This window comes from Bactrocera tryoni, chromosome 3 (genome assembly GCF_016617805.1).
Source record: "Bactrocera tryoni isolate S06 chromosome 3, CSIRO_BtryS06_freeze2, whole genome shotgun sequence".
Taxonomy (NCBI): domain Eukaryota; kingdom Metazoa; phylum Arthropoda; class Insecta; order Diptera; family Tephritidae; genus Bactrocera; species Bactrocera tryoni.
The window spans coordinates 56,380,920-56,399,353 of NC_052501.1; the positions used below are offsets into that span (position 1 = coordinate 56,380,920).

An 18,434-nucleotide genomic window follows, 5' to 3' on the forward strand; every position below is an offset into this window, starting at 1 on the left:
CCTTAGTCGCTTAAAATATTTTAAATTTTTATTCTAAACTTTCATTGCTACCTTTTAATCTTCCTAAGGCATTCTAATATGTTTATTAGTACATCACATATAATATATTTAATTTTAATCACATACGGGTTTCATGTTCACATTTTAATAGTTATATTTACCTTTTTTATCTTATTTAGTCTACTTAATAAACTAAATTAATCACAAATTAGAGTTTTTTAACATATTAGAGGAATTGTATGTTCCCTCGACAAAATTTATGGCAACTTCATTACAATCCATGGCACGCGCCCAAAATTTTTATAGTAATAGTAGTCGTAAGCTAATTTACTCAGAATTAGAAGTATAAGAAAGGCCAACACTGCATTGAGCATATCGAGAGGATATATTTTCGGCTCCTCTTCCGGTTTGCAGACATCTTCACGTGTAAGCGAGAGCACATTGGCGCGACGCACCGGACTGCTGTTTTTATAGGTACACGTGATATTTATGGCATCACGCGTTATTTCATTGTACTTCATGAGTATCTCACGAAAACGCATTGTAAATATGCAAGTGCATTGCCAAGGATTGCCGCTGAGAAGTAGGAGATTCGCGTCGAGATTGTCGTCCAGTGCGTTATCGAGTGCGTAGACAGGTAACTGTGGCAAAAAGGGGAGTAATATTAAACGCTTAAGTAAGTAATTTTTATTTTAAATTATTCTTATTATTTTTGGTTTCTATTTATGACTAATTATATTATAAAATTTACTTTACCTTTTGCAATCGATTACCGCGCAAGCTGAGTAAGCGAAAGTGCTCAAACCAAAAGCCACCTTCTAACACATCAATCGTCTCAATGCGGTTATTGTCCAAATGGATGTCCACCACGTGACGATAATATGGATTGTTACGTAAAGGTAATATATCTGTGATCTGTAAGTATTAAACACAACGATTTTTCTATCGAAATTGTATTTCCTCTAATTATAATAAATTTCCTATGCACTGTACGTCCTATAATCTTTATATGTTTGTCCGCGATGGACTCCTAAACAACTGAACCGATTTTTGTAAAACTTAGCAGTGTGTCCAGTTCAAACCAACTTATAAGATAGGATAGTAAAAACAATTCATAAATAAAGAATTAAGCGGATGTACATTGTTGATGTTTATTAAGTACAATCTATTAACTGGTAACCAGACATTGAGAAAGCAGCATTAAATTCGTTATTTTTTTCAATGAAATTCATTTCTATGAACATATTCAAAATTAACTCTCAAGTACAATCCCTTGGATTCTTATACCGACAAAAACGTTTTCGCCTTTATTCGTAAATCACTTTATTGAATAGTTTGTTATATGAATAATAGTAAAAAATGTATACCACAACCACGCGTGGCCGGATCCGTAGGTATTTTGCAAATTTTAGTGTCAGTCCTATACTGAAAATTACCTCCTTACAACAATAATAACTTCCTATAATAAGTAATGCCACTTTTCGTTGCAATTTTATAACTTAAGGACGGGCTCAACTATCCAAACCAAATCTTTAGGCTTTGTTCGGGGTATTGAGTAGATGTTTTATGTGAAGTTTGTTGAATTGTTATATTGTTATGTCATTCATGCGGGCATTTCGGACGTGCTTCGATTAAAGCAAATTGTCAGTGATTATTATTGCTTTGTGTTTATATTTTTAAACATATTGTTGAGTGTATTAATACAAAGGCGAGTCTTAAATTGTTCAAATGTATTTTATGTATATAGTAATGTATACATACATACATGCATACATACATACATACATAATTACATACATACATACATACTTTCATACTTACATACTTACATACATACATACATACATACATAGTATGTATGATGCTACAACAACATTAAATATAAGAGTATTAAGAGAACTTATCGTGGTAGCATAATATTTAATAATAAGAGAAATTAGAATAAGCTCTATGTTATTCATGCTTAGTGATAATATAAGGAAATAAAGAAAACTAGTTCTTATTGTGACACTGAAAATTGTGTTTCATTTAAGAATATAAATGGCGACGAGGATTAAAACTTAAATAAAATTTAAGAAGATTTAAATATTGTTCACTCTGTACACCTAAAAATTGAAAAATTGGTGAATTGTACTAATTTCAAAGGCTTAAAAGTTATAAGGAAATACGGAACAATAAATGTGAAAAACGTCAAGTTAAATATAATAAGTAGCAGCATAAAATTATAAATTTGGTGAAATTTGTGAAAAGTGCGTTTGTAATAACGGCCTTTAATCAGGTCAATTAACTTGAATAAGGTGTTTAAAACTATATAACAAATAAGTTAAAAATAACTGAGTTTGAACACGACCTCTATGAAGGTTAAATACTGTCTGCTTAAAACAGCAACATATTAGTGATTTTTCTTAGTGCAAATTCAATTGCGACCTCTACGAAGGTTAGAGACATAGTTCTTACAAAAACAAAAACTCAGAAGTGCAAAAACAATTTCGACCTCTACGAAGGTTAGAGACTAGTTTAATATAAAACAAAAAAAATTCAGTGATTCCTCTGAAATACAATAACAATTGCGACCTCTACGAAGGTTAGAGAAAAACTTCTTGCAAAAACAAAAATTCAGTGATTACTCTGAAGTGCAAAAACAATCGGGAACTCTTCGAAAGTTAAAGCGTACCGATTTATAAAACAAAAACTACTTATATATATTTGGAATACATAAATACACAAGCAATTAAATAATACCAACAACAAATTACGGATTCTCTCAAATAAAAATGCAATTGTGACCTCCACAAAGGACATCGAATTTAACAACAACAGCACTTGTAACAACGCAACGAACGAGAGCGAGAAGTAAATTCAAGGAATATCAGAAGAAACAACAATTTCAATAATAACAATAAGTACACCGGCACAAATAGTAGAGTCGACAACCAAATTGCAACGAGAGCAACAAGATTAGCAGTTACAACACAAAACAACAAGAAGAAACGTACATAGGTAATTGTACGCCAAAAATTACATATGAACGTTTTGTGCTAACCTACTGAGTACATATGTATGTTATCACTGTGCTATTATATATTGTTTGACTAGCCATTTATCTACATACTTATATATATTTATTGCTTATTCTTACATTTACTTTTAATAATAATACATAACCTTTTCTTTACGTTATTATTTTAAAACAAATACACTTTTAATAATGGACGCCTTAGAAGTGAGCAAATTTAACCTTATTTTAAGTTGTATTAAAAATATTGAAAGCTTTGATGGCAATGATCAGAATCAACTGCCAGATTTTATAAGTCAAGTTGAAAACATCATACCATCAATTTCGGAATTTGACAATACTAACCGATGTATACTTTTTGGATATGTTAAAAACAAATGCGTTGGCAAAACCAGAGAAGCAATTCATAGATACACTAACGTAACAACTTGGGACATTTTAAAAGACATACTTATAAAGAACTTCGGTGAAAAATTTAGTAGTAATGATTTAATGGACAATCTTAAAACCTGTAGACTACAAGGAACTATAGAAAATTATTATTTTCAAATTAACAAACTTGCAAATAGAATCCATAACAGAAATTTAACTCATGGCGATAACACTTACACAACAAGTGAGATAAACCGAATTTCACTTAAAACATTTAGGGACCATTTACCAGAACCCACTCGCACGATGATATTCGCTAGAAACCCTACGACCTTAGAAGATGCATTTCAAATAATATTAGATGCTAGACACCAAGGTTACACTCAATTTGGACCAGCAAAACAAGGCTATTTGAGTACAAATACTACAAGAACCGACTTTAGTAATAACTATAGAAATCCTAATAAACCTATAAAAATATTAGCTCCAAGCTATAACAGACAGTACGATAATAAATATGATGAAAGCCATAATACAGGTAATGACAACAATTACAATAATCACAACTTTGTGAACAATTATACACCTTTACGCCAAAACCAACGATTTCCCACTGATAATTTGGATCATTATTATGATAATAACCCTGGTAGCTCGAGATTCACAGGACAAACAAGGCGATCAAACTACTCACAAGCCCCAAATACAAGCATACCAAAATATACTCCAAATAATAATCTGTATCAAACTAGACAGTCTAATTTAATAAATCATAATAAAAGTTTGAACAGTTCTAATCAACAAGTGGTACCAATGGAAATTGGAAATTCCAATGTAAATTTTCCTATCGTGGGCGAGGAAACCTTCCTTACATAATAATTAATAACCCCATAAAAAAACTAAAATTCATAATCGATACTGGCGCAGAGTTCAGTATAATTAACCCTGATATTTGCCATCCAAGATTGAAGCGAAATGTAAATGTAATAGCAAAAGCTTTAGGTACAAAAATATTGATAACAAAACTTTGTTCATTCCCGATATTTAAAGAATTCAATTTCAACAATTATTTTTGTGAGTTTTTAGAATATGCTTTTAACAAAAATTTTGATGGATTAATAGGTAATAATATTTTGAAAGACTTAAATTGCGTCATTGATTTGAATAACAGACAATTAATAACAAAAAATGCTGTTATGACTTTATATTTGTCTGAAGAAGAAGAATCTTATAACGAAATGTCTTATAAGGAAAACTACTTTGAATTCTTTAATTCCGAAATCGAAAATTATAATATAACAAAAGTTATTAAATTAAACCATCTGGCAGATTATGAAAAAGAGAAGTTAGTGAAAATATTAAGAAAATATAAACATGTTTTTTATGACAAAAATACTAAATTAACATTTACAAATGAAATAAAGCATAGAATTATAACAAAACATGATATGCCAATATATTCGAAATTGTATAGATACCCTGAGATACACAAGGAAGAGATAAATAATCAAATTGAAAACATGTTAGAGCAAAATATTATTAGACATTCTCATAGTCCATATAATAGTCCTATATGGATCGTACCCAAAAAACTAGACTCGTCGAATAAACAAAAATGGCGCATTGTAATTGATTATAGGAAGTTAAATGATGTCACTGTCGAAGATAGATTCCCCATACCAAATATTGACGATATATTCGATAAGCTAGGTAAATGTCAATATTTCACGACTCTGGACTTGGCCAAGGGTTTTCACCAAATAGAATTGCATCCAAATGACATTCCAAAGACTGCATTTTCAACAACTACTGGGCATTACGAATTTTTACGTATGCCATTTGGGCTTCGTAATGCACCAGCTACGTTTCAACGACTGATTAACAATGTATTGAAAGAATACATTGGTTCAATCTGTTTAGTGTACTTAGACGACATTCTAATTTTTTCGACAAGTATTGAAGAGCATTTGGAAGCGATTAATAAAGTATTAAAGCGTTTGAGTGAAGCCAATCTAAAACTTCAAGTTGATAAATGCACATTCCTTGTAAAAGAAACTGAGTTTTTAGGTCACGTTATCACTCCCAATGGCATCAAACCCAATCCGGAAAAGATAAAAGCTATTCAAAAGATTTTATTACCTAAAACTCAAAAAGAAATTAAGTCATTTTTGGGCATAACAGGCTACTATAGGCGCTTTATTAATGATTATTCTAGAATAGCGCACCATTTGATTAAATATCTGAAAAAAGGCGCAAAAATAAACATACATGATAAAGACTATAAAGCGGCATTTGAAAAATTAAAGGTACTGATACAAAATGACCCTATACTGGTGCATCCAGATTTTAATAAAACGTTTACGCTTGTTACCGATGCAAGCAATTTTGCATTAGGAGCAGTACTGACGCAAGGAAATAGAGTTATTTCTTATGCCAGTCGAACTCTAAATGAACACGAAAAAAACTACAGCACAATAGAAAAGGAGTTGCTGGCCATCGTGTGGGCCACGAAATATTTCCGACTATATATTTTCGGCCGTAGATTTATTATTAAGACAGATCATCGTCCCCTTGTTTGGCTCAACAATATAAAAGAACCGAATGCGAAAATCCAAAGATGGAAAATTAAGCTAAACGAGTTCGATTTTGAAGTTAACTATATAAAAGGAAAAGAAAACGTAGTAGCTGATGGACTTAGTAGATTAAGTTATGAGCCAGCTGATAGTGAAATAGAGCTGAACCTAAATGAAATTTTTGAGGAAGATGCCAATACAGTACATAGCGCAGGAAGCAATGATACTGATTACATTAAAATAACTGAAAAACCAATTAATATGTTTAAAATTCAAATAGTCATCCAAAAGTCCAATGCTGATTCTGTAAAAACTCAAATATTATTCAAAAACAAAGTTCGTTATAACGTAAATGTAACAGATAAAAATAGTATTTTAAATTTCATGAGAGAGAAACTACCTGTAAAAGGACTTGCAGTAGTTTTTTGTCCAAATATTGAGTTATATCTCGAGTTTCAATCTAACTTCATTAAATATTTTGTGAAAAATAAAAATCTTAAAATATTAAAATCAAACATGCTTATACAGGATATAACCGACAGAGAACAGCTTTTGCAATTAATAGAGAAAATTCATTATAAAAATAATCACAGAGGCATAAATGAGGTTTTTGAGGAGTTAAAAAATGATTATTTTTACCCAAAATTACAAAAGGAGATACAAAATTACATTAACAATTGCAATATTTGCAAACTTGCAAAATTTGATAGAAATCCAATAAAACACAATATATTAATAACACCTACCCCAAATAAACACAATGAAATCGTTCATGTAGATATATGGTTTCCACAGCGTGGCATGATGTATCTGACAAGCATAGACAAGCTAACGAAATATGCAACTGCACACTATCTGGAAGATAGGACGTGGGTATCAATACTCAAAGCTCTTAAGCAAAGGATTCAATATTTAGGAAAACCAAAACTGCTTATATTTGATAACGAAATCGACACTGCTACAATTAGAGAATTTTTAAAGAATCAAGACATAGAATTTCACACAACAACAGCTTATTTAAAAACTGGAAATGCAGATGTGGAAAGACTGCATGGTACTCTCAACGAGCATATTAGACTCTTTAATGCTGATCCAGATAATAAAGACGATATTTCCGAAAATGTTTATAAAGCTATAATATCATACAATAATACTATTCATTCTACTACTAAAACACGACCGATCGATCTTATAAATAACTTAGTTTCACGCGAAGAATTAGCTAAACTTTCCCAAATAATACACACAAGAAAGTCTGAAAGAATACGTATGTTAAATCAGAAAACCAATAGAGTTGCAACGGAAGGTTTTGCCAATGACGTTGTAAAAAATAATAGAGTAAGTAAATCAATGCCTAAGTATAAAAAAATTACAAATTATACACAGGAGGGAAACTATTTACTGTCTAAGGATAATAAATTTAAAAAAATATATAAAACTCAAGTTAAAAGAAAGAATAATTGTTAACATAAAATTTTATTTACATTTTGAATTACCAGGTACTGTTAATTCTAGTGGTGGAGGAGTAATGTATACATACATACATGCATACATACATACATACATACTTTCATACTTACATACTTACATACATACATACATACATACATACATAGTATGTATGATGCTACAACAACATTAAATATAAGAGTATTAAGAGAACTTATCGTGGTAGCATAATATTTAATAATAAGAGAAATTAGAATAAGCTCTATGTTATTTATGCTTAGTGATAATGTAAGAAAATAAAGAAAACCAGTTCTTATTGTGACACTGAAGATTGTGTTTCATTTAAGAATATAAATATATGAGTGCGTGTACTTTTCTTAGTTTTTAGTTTAGCGAGTCGCCGGTGTTTAATATCGTTTACAGGCTTTTTTTCAACTAAAAAAACGGTTCAAAAAAGGTTTGAACAGTTGAAATGAAATGTATGTGTGTTTCTTTATTTGAAAACAAAAACAACATATTCTGTGCTAACAGGTGTTTTATTATTCTTTTTTAATAGGTGCAATTCGAAGCTGACATTATTGTTGGTGTTGATATGGTTCTAAGATAGACGAAATTATCTACGACTTCGAAGTTATGACTGTCAACAGTGACGTGGGAGCCCAGTCGCCAGTGCGACGACTGTTTGTTAGATGACAGGAGATATTTCGTCTTGCCCTCGTTCACTACCAGACCAATTTGCTTTGCTTCTTTGCCCAACCTAGATAAAGTAGAACTAACGGCGCGGTAGTTGAGGGCAATACCATCCATGTCATCAGCGTACGTCAGCAGTTGAGCACTCTTATAGAAGATAGAACCTTCCCTATTGAGTTCTGCAGCTCGAATTAGTTTCTCCAAGAGGAGATTGAAGAAGTCTCACGAAAGGGAGTTGCCCTGTCTAAAGCTCCTTTTCGTGCTCTCAAAAGTAGTTTTAAAATCGACGAAGAGGTGGTGTGTGTCGATTCTCTGTTCACGGGGCTTTTCAAAGATTTTTTTCAAAGACGGTTAATTGCTATTCGAACTTCTTCATGGAGAATCGGGTTCGCCTTCACCTGGTGTTATACTTTCACCGCCACTCAGCAGGCTGGGGAAATGTTCCCTCCATAATTTTAGTATGCTCAGGGCATCAGTCACTAGATCACTTCTGGCGTTTCGGCAAGAGTATGCTTCGGTCTTGAACCCTTCGAGTTAGTCGCCGCATCTTTTCGTAGAATTTTCGAGCATTGCCCCTGTTGGCCGGCTTGTCGTACTCACGCAATTCGGCCTCTCTTTTTTTTTTTGTCTGCAAATGCGTCTAGCTTCCTTCTTCAACTCTCGGTATCTATTTGCACAAAGGCGGGGTCGATGCTAGGACCTCGGAGCGTACGCACGGACCTGGCTTCGCTCGGAATCTCCACATAGCAAAAAGGAGAAACGACTGGTGCGCTGTTGTTAACTCGGCTATAATCGCGTAAGCGGTGTCTATGCCAGTAAAGAAAAAGAAGAATAGACGAGCAAATATATAGCAAATATATATACATATATAGGCACAAGCCAATGAATTGCAGCGTGAACGTAATGCACGAAATAGATCTGTTGACCCTGTACCTGTACTTAATCTTGCATGGCGATCACGAATACGTCGTGCTACTTTGGCTGAAATGATGCGTGTTACTCTTAATTACAACAGTCAAATTGATTATAGTATGTATGGATACATTGGAATGATGGCTGCAATTTTTTCATATTGTGGTCCGGCTAACTTTCAAGGTGAAACGCCCTGGATGTGTTGTGCTAATGGCAAAGTGAGATTGTCAGCATTAAAAACTCCGCCTTAACCATTGTATTCATTAATTTTTGGGACATCTCAAACGTCAAAGCTTTTTTTGAGTCATGTTCAAAAATACAATTCTACATTTCAATGTTGGTGCTACAAAATTTATTATACTCTTGCAATCTGTTGATGTTGGCAGTGAAAACAGTTGTTGCCAAATTTGAATGAAGCTACGATCTACGATAAAAAGGAGAAGTGTTCTGATACCGGCATTTGATATGCCATTTCAATTCAAATGGTCACAATTAAGTTTTAAAATAGCTAGCAATTAATAAAATATTTTTTTGTTTGAATAAATCAATTTGATGTTAAAATATTGTTTTTTTATTATTTCACTTTATACGTAGCGAAGCACGTACCAGGCCGCTGGTATACTATATTTTTCATTCTAATAATAATACTTAGACTACGAGTATAATATTCAATTAAAATAATAATTTATTTGTTTTGGATACTCTTTTGGTCTATTCACTCACTTCATTATCATTGAGATACACTGTTGTTGTGTTTGCTGGTATATAACTGGGCATTGTTCGAAATTGCAAATTACTACAATTGATTGTGTAGAGTGGTATGTGCGTCTTCGGAATGATGTGATGCATTGTGCAGGTACAATTTTGTAAATCATAGTGCGTTTGGCATTCCTTGCGCAGCATCTGTGAGAAGAGATAAATGATGCGATAGTCTACAGTTATACATACAAGGTCTGTCACAAAAGAAACAGGACTGTTAAAAAAAACGACAAAAAATTTATATTTTTCAAAAGTTATATTTTTTTATTCAAAGTAGTTTCCTTGTGCTTCGATACACCGTTTAGCCCGGTCAATTAGCATTTAAAATGAGTGTTTAAGGTCATTTTTCGGAATGCTCTTGAGAATATCGGTCATCGCCTTTTGGATAGCTGAAATGTCTGAAACCAGTATCCTTTCATGGGCAAATGAAGTTTTCCAAATAGGTAAAAATCACAGGGTGCCAGATCAGGTGAGCAGGGTGAGTGATTAATGGTTAATATGGAGTTTTTTGTCAAAAAATCAGTGACAAGCGTCGACCGATGACACGGCGCATTATCGTGCAACAGGCGCCAGGACCCTGCCTCACGGTATTGTGGTCGAGCACGACGAATGCGTGACAAAAGACGCTTCATAACACCACGGTAAAACACAGCATTAATCGTTTGGTCGATAGTTTTCAAGAAATCACTCATTCGAATTTTTTCGTTCATTCGAATTTTTTCGTTCATACCAATTTTTCGTTCAAAACGAATATTTTGTTCGATACTAATTTTTCGTTCATTACTATTTTTTCATTCATTACTATTTTTTCGCTATTGAATGATTTTTCGAATGAATGATTTTATGCAAGTAGATATCTAGCAAAGATTTTTGTACGAATTCATTTATTCCATTTCAAGTAAATGGTATTATATTCAGCAAATGTACGAATAATGCTTAAATTATGTGTATTTCAAAATTATGTTGAATGATTTATGTTGAATTATGTGTGATAATGGAAATTAAATTGAATGCATGTATGAGTGGTAGAAGTTAATAGATGCTTAAAATAGATTTAAGTGAAAAGTATTAATAATAATAAATATAGACTTATAAAGCGATAATGTAGGAGGCATCGCCAAATTAATAAGATGACTAAAGTAGATTCATATGGTCATCGGTATTTGGCAAGATTAAATGACAGTTTCTAGTCGGTTTGATAAAATCCAATGGCTTTGAATTAAGCAGGTTGGCAACTTGGTTATGTATTGCGATTCGAAATTGTAGCTATGTATACATTCACTTAACCGTTTTAACTGTTGGTATTATTTGCAGCATCAATAGTAAAACATTTGAATTGAAACTTATATTAATATTGGTATTAGATTTTTAATTGCAGTGTTTTCTGTGGTAATATAAAATGTATTTATGTATTTTGTAAAGAAAATGCTGAAAATGTTTTTATACATAATTAGATAATACAAAAATGCGCCCTGGATTAAAGAGATCAGCCGTGTGGAAGTTTTTTACTAATAATGGTAATAACGTCAACTGCAATATTTGTAAACAAAATTTAAAGTTTCCTGGTAACATATCAAATATGAACGATCACCTACGACGAAGGTATCCATCATCACATAGTGTGGAGGAGACTTCTTCGGCGATAGTCGAACGAGCTCCTGCTGTAAGTGACTTAGATATGCCAAGCTGTTCTTCAACGCAAAGAGATGTGAACTTAACAGTGGAAACTATTGAAAGTGAGATAAGTAGTGCTTCTTTGGTACCTCCTGTGAACGTAGAAACTACAAGTTCTTCAACAATACCCAGTAGAAATGTTTCAGGTGGTGGACCATTAAAAAGAAGGGCAATGCAAACAAAATTATTTGTTACAAGCACGCGATCTGAACTTTCGGAAACTGAAAAGAGAAGTATAGATGAGTCTCTTATTAAAATGGTTACAAGAGATATGCAACCACTCTCTATTGTTGAAAATGAAGGATTTCGAGAATATACAAAAAAGCTTCAGCCTTTGTATTTAATCCCAAACAGAAAACTTCTTTCCAACACAATGTTGCCTTCAAAATATAACGAGGCGCGGAAAAAGCTTCATGCCATTTTGCAAAATATTTCACACCTTTCTATAACAACAGATATGTGGACTACTGACAGCCAGAAATCTTTTTTGTCTGTAACTAGTCATTTCATTTGGGAAAGCAAAATGAACTCAGCAGTCCTGGCAACTAAAGAAGTGTTCGGCTCACATACTGCTCAAAACATAACCACAGAATTAAAAAGCATTTTTGACGAGTGGTCAATTTTTAACAAAATAGTGACGATAGTGAGTGATAACGGTACAAATATTAAAAAAGCGATAAGGGATATACTGCAAAAACACCACCACCCATGTGTCGCTCACACTCTAAATTTATGCGTTGTGGATGCTATAAAGACTGCTCCTCAGAGTTTAGAGCTTATACCGAAATACAGAGCTATAGTAACATATTTTCATCATAGCTCTCAAGCAGCAGAAAAACTTAAAAATATGCAAAAGCAAATGGGAGTAGCTGAACTTAAGATGAAGCAAGACGTTGCTACTAGATGGAACTCTGGCCTTATAATGATGGAACGTATATGCTTGATAAAAGAACCGTTCTCTGCTGTACTAACTTCCTTACCAAGTGCACCGAACTTTCTGAATGCATCAGAATGGGAAAGGTTACGTGATTCCATCACTGTATTGAAGCCGATAGAGCATATGACAACAGAACTTTCAGCACAAAACTACCCAACGATGTCACTAGTGGTGCCTATAGTCAGAACACTGCAATATGCAATAAGATCCCAGCAAATGAAAACTACGGAGGGAGAATGCTTGAAAAGTAGTTTGTTGGAAGTAATTTCGAGACGACTTGGCCAACTAGAGTCTGACAAGATGTATGCCAAATCGACCTTCTTAGACCCACGGTTTAAAAAGATTGCCTTTGGAAATGAAAGTAACTCTAGTAATGCTCAAAAATGGTTGGGAGAAGAGGTATCAGCATTCATACAGCGGAACCAAAGGACTGCTACAGCCCCAGTAATAGAATTACCCGCGGATAAAAGTAAATTATCTCTTTGGACTCTACTTGACCAAAAAGTAGCGGAAGCAAAAACTATTTGTCACAACGCCCCTAGTGTTAATGTACATATTTCTTTGGAACAATATCTTAGACAAGATTTCGTTGAGAGACATCAAAACCCTTTAAACTATTGGGACAGCAAAAAGGCAACTTTTCCAGAACTCTACAAGCTTTCCAAAAAATAATTATGTATACCTGCTACTTCAGTTCCTTCCGAAAGGGTTTTTTCTAAAGCTGGGCAAATAATAAATGATAGAAAAAATAGACTTAAAGGTGAAAAGCTAGATCAAATAATATTTTTAAATAGCAGTTTTAATATATAATTAATATTTTTTTGCGTTCTTCTGATATTTATATTTATATTGATTTTATATGATATTGAATATCTTTTCTGTGCTTTCCTATTTTTATGTTTTATTAAAATATTGAATTAAATTAAACCTTTGTATTGGTTTAAGTAAAAATGAATAAAATTCCAGTACTTTTTTGTTGTTTGAAGAGCACGCCTTTGCTTAGTTATTGAATTTGATTAAATAAATGAATGAATGAATGAACGAAAAAATTCATTCGATAGTCAAAATCATTCAGTCATTAACAATCGATAGTTGAAATCACTCGATAGTTCCCAACACTAGCTGTCACTTTTTGATCGATAACATCGATTGTAGTTATCCAATTGTCTTAAAATTTTTACGAAATGTCAACAAGAGATCACACTTTTTATTTCATATACCCACCAATAGGTGGCGCCACCAAAAACAGTTATATTTAAAAAGTTCTGTTTCTTTTGCGACAGACCTTGTAATTTAAGAATATAAAACAAAATTTTTGGAAAAAAAATTAAATACTTTTCGAATCACCTATGGCGTTTAAAAAAGGTCTTTCGGTGACTCCGGTCTTCTCTGTAGATGAAATAAAAAAACTACACTAGAAGATATTGTTCGTAATGACTTACGGCCGTAAAAAAATTAAAAATTGATTAAATTCGATTTTTGAAAGAAACGGGTAGGTTATTATATGGAGTACTATAAACAAAAAATGTAGACAACATTTGAGTAGTGCTATTGACGGTTACACTTTAAAAGACTGTACAAATATTTGAAATCAAAAAAATACTTGAAATATAATTTATGTAGATTATGTTTAAGGGCATATATGTACTTGATGATATACTATTATGAGCAAAGAGTGAGTAAGACTTTGTTCATAATTAACTCCTAATCAAAGAACCTTCTCTTCTTTCGACTTTATTCTGCTGAAAAGTCTCCTTTTCTTAGACCTAGCCTTATTTGATTTCCATCAAGATTTGTGTTCATTAAATAGAAAATCAATATGTTGTTGTTAATTATTTAATGTATTATTATATAAAATTAAAACATTTTGATGAAATGTTTTATTAAATGCATGCAACTTTGTTCGCACAAAAATATCAACCAATTTTAATTAATATTTCGATCCGTCCCTAACGACTATAATTATTACTTCAAAACCTTATACCATGTCCAGACCGACACTTAATCACAAGATTTCGGCTGTTGAGTAGTTTGTCCCACTAATCTTATAAATTTACCAAGATTTCGCCAAACAAAAATGACATTTCAAAACCACTTCATCGAAGTGATTTGAAACTAATCCACTCTAAATCTCTCGGTGCGACTCTGATTTTGCGCCGTCAGCATTGGAAATCTATTACATTATCACAGCTGATTTACCGAGCGATTCTGTACTGTGATACAGTCAAAAGTCTCTAAATTTGTTATTTTAACCAGAGACGATTTTGCTATTCTGTAAGTGACAGTGATATTTTACACTTGAATGAAAATAAATATGTCGATAACAAATACTAAATTTTCTATAACATAATCAAAAAACATAATTACCGATAAAAATAAAAATATATGTTGACTTTGTTTCATAATATTTACGAAATTTATGTAAAATTGATTTATTTTTAACCTTTATAAAAAAACGGCAATCGATTAATATTTATGATGATTTCTATTCAGTATATTCAAAATGGCAAATGCTAACTACCAGGTCTCAAATTTGAGGCAATATTTTGAGACTAACGGTAGAGACTGTTTAGTGAATAGTAACTAGTCACAAATTGAGACTTTATATCAAAATGTCTCAAGTAGTGACTAGAGACTGCTTACCGAATTCCACCAAGAATGTAATGTAACCACTTACAATTTTTGGTGAGAACATAGTATTACTTACCACTTTAAAATTCATCACAGTCAACATATGACGATCTCGGTACTTCTTATCCATGCAAATAATCTCATCACGATCAACGACAATGGCACCCTTCTCTGGTACCAAGAGCCATTTAAAATTGCGCGTACAATTCCAAGGATTGTCTATTAAAAAATTAATAGATATTAAACAAGTTAAGTAGTAAAGTAATCCGGATGTTTGAAAACCTTTACATTAGTTATATGGGGGTTAGTGCGAGTTTTCGGCCGATTTTAACCATTTTAAGCACAGAGATGCACCGTTTGGAGAAAAACACTTTCACACAATTTAATTAATATGACTCAGATACTTGCGGTGTGAAAATGAATGAAATCGGATGAAAACCCCGCTCACTCCCCATATAACGGTACTGTTCAAAATTACTAAAAACGCGCCAGAAACGAAAAAATTTGTCGACGGGTTAGTATGACAACGGTTTTTAGGGACCGGGGTAAAAATTGGACGATGGGCGTGGCAACGCTCATTTTTTGGTGAAATCCCATATCTCGGCATCCGACTGTCTGCTTTCGACAAAATTTTGAACGTGGTATTTTCCTATGTCACTCTGTAAAATGAAATCGGACAATAAACACGCCTACTTCCCATATAGCACAATTTTAAATTCCACTTGATTCTTTTATTTTCCAGTACACAAATAAAGAAGCAATTAATATAATGGAATTAAACTTTGGACGGATAATGCCTTTAGTGTTTGCCACTTTAAGACAAAAAATTGTTCAAATCCAACCAAAACTGTTCAAGACCCTAGCTACCGAATATGTGGGCCCCAGTACCTATGTATAGTTGACTTTTGGTCGAAAATGTCGGCCAAGGTGTGATATACATAACTGGAATTAAAGCATCTTTCTCTTTCTCTTATAAAGGTATGTCTTCATGTCAAAAATGGGTTGAATCGGACCAATACTTTCTTTAGCCCCCATACACTTAATATAAGGGATTTCGAACTTCCGGGTGAATACTGCATATATCGCCCAATATCTGAGTTGTCCCAATGAAATAAGGGGGTGTTGTGTTTTATTCATAAGAGTGTATCTTTGTGCCTAAAATAGATAAATTTGAGCAAAAACTTGGCCTAACCCCTATATAACTAATATCAGGATTTTCGATTTGATTCTTACAATTTGCAAGAGTATAAATTGTTCGGTTGCACCCGAACTTAGCCCTTCCTTACCTGTTTATTTTTGAATTGGTTGATAGGCGATACAAACAACGGTTAGGTGAACAAAACTATTATAAAATATTTCGGAAAGTGAACAAACAACTAGATACTTGCCAGCTAAGTAGAGTTCCTCGAAGTAGCGAGGCAACAGGAGTGGCCCATCCAATTGCACCAACTTATTCCAACGTAGATCGACGATACGTAGGGCGTGTACACGCTTGAAGGTGCGCGCATTTACTTGAGATAGATTCGTCCATGATATATTGATGCTCTAAGCGAAATAGGGTGGTAACTAAATATGCTAAAATAGTTTTGGTAAAATTTACTTGTAGATAAAACATTTCGGGAAAATCGAAAACGAACTCTCGCATCTCGCTGTATTCGATAATTAGCGAGCGTATTTTCGGAAATGCCTGCAAATCGGTAATGGGGTTGAAGGTGTGCTTCGGCCAGCCACAGAAAATTATATCCTCTAAGCGGTGCATCTTTTGTTCGCTGGGCGTTGAAATTAAAAGAAACAATACGAAAATATAAATAAATAGGAAAAGTTTTGCAAGAAATGTAAATGTTTGACGCAAATATATATTATTTGACGTTTGGCATGAATTGTCATGTAAGGTTTACATATGTCGAAAATTTACTTAAAAGTTAGACCTTGTGACTAAAGAAAGATAAAGTCCAAAACAAAACAGTAGTCAAGATCTCAAACATCAACTCTATAAATTATGAAAATAGTTTTAAGGAAACCTACTGAATTTTCAGTCTTTGGAGAGATATAACTTTCGATCGCTCTTTGACTTTTTCCTTCTTTGGTTTAGACGACGCAACGCATTGTGTAAATGCAAATGGGAAATATTGTCACATTGATACAGCAAGTGTCTACCAAATGCGGCATAGTACATATGACCCTAAATTTTCCTATTATGTCTGCTTTTTCATACGAATTTTTAAGTGATTATAAAATCAGGGTTTGATTAAAAATGGATACAACATGCTCTATGCCATATCAGTTATTGATTTAAAATTTACAAAATATCATTGCTTTTTCATTGATATATCCATTTCAATCTGAGATTGATAATAAAGAATATGTCTTAACATTGACACAAATTAAAATCATTTGAAAAGCTGTCAGTTGAAGTTTGACAGCTGCCTAATTATAATCCTACGATTTATCTATTGCTAACACTTATTCTTAAGATAAAAACCAACTTACGGTATTGCAGGTAAATTACTTATGCCGCCATAACAGCGCAGAGCTCCATTGCGGCCGTAACGTGTGCAATTACCCGCTGCCGCCTCGGGAGCCCGCTTCCAGCCCTCACAGGTAAAATTGTGCTGATTATAATGTGAGATATATTCCATATTTGTAACGCTGTAAAATAAAGAACAAGAGAGTTTAAAACAAACTACAATTTTATTCTATTTTACATTTTGCTTACATCAGATTAATTCAACACACGGTTAATAATTTTTATGGGTGGAAAATATTTGGCTCCTGCTAGTTAGACTTAAGTGACACCTTTATTAGTTAATGCGAATTCACAAAGGTCAATATTTATTCGCGGAGTGTTTGCTGAATCTAATCTGTGGTGTTTGTACAACTAATAACTGGGCTAAATGAATGTCAACAGCGCTAAACTCGTAGTATCCGTATACAATATTTACATATTTGCATATAAATTTGTATACATACATACTACATACATGGGATATAAATATCGTCATATGTATGTGAAGTAGTAAGCATAGAGATTTTTCATAAAATTTTTTTCTGACAAAGAGATATTTTTTAGCATAAACTTCAATCATACATCTTAAATAAAAGTTTCTCTCAATTTTTTAGTTGATATACTATAGAAGGAATATGAGCTTATGTTATAGAGACAACGTGTGTATATAAAATTTGTCTAAAAGTCTTTATAGTTACAAAGCAGTAGCTTAAAGGTAATAGGTCCTAAAGTACCGATGTAGGATCAACTCTAAAATTTAAAAGACAAATTTCGAAAAAGACTTGAGTTAGTTTATTATAATAAAATTGTTTCAAAGTAATAAATAGAGTCCGTTATTTGAGTAAAATGTTGTGATTTTGATTCGAAAAAGTGTGAGCCGGAGCCTTTCTTTTCTTTAGGAAAAAATACATGGAG

The 18,434-nt window shown here is 32.8% G+C and overlaps 1 protein-coding gene across 4 annotated transcripts in view; it reads right to left on the reverse strand.

The window, feature by feature from the left end:
* Positions 1-18,434, reverse strand: part of LOC120771899 (protein singed wings 2) — a 58,309-nt gene continuing 39,875 nt past the window's right edge. For 2 of the 4 annotated variants that reach the window (XM_040100171.1, XM_040100172.1), the window contains 7 exons: positions 17,504-17,662; positions 16,614-16,782; positions 16,402-16,558; positions 15,090-15,232; positions 9,736-9,915; positions 757-915; positions 1-641 (listed from right to left, as the gene is read on the reverse strand). In XM_040100171.1, the coding sequence (XP_039956105.1) occupies positions 258-641; positions 757-915; positions 9,736-9,915; positions 15,090-15,232; positions 16,402-16,558; positions 16,614-16,782; positions 17,504-17,662 (1,351 nt within the window). In that variant the 3' untranslated portion in view covers positions 1-257. Of the gene's footprint in view, positions 642-756; positions 916-9,735; positions 9,916-15,089; positions 15,233-16,401; positions 16,559-16,613; positions 16,783-17,503; positions 17,663-17,729; positions 17,853-18,434 lie in introns of those variants that run through there. The other 2 variants (XM_040100173.1, XM_040100174.1) reach the window with 2 other exon arrangements.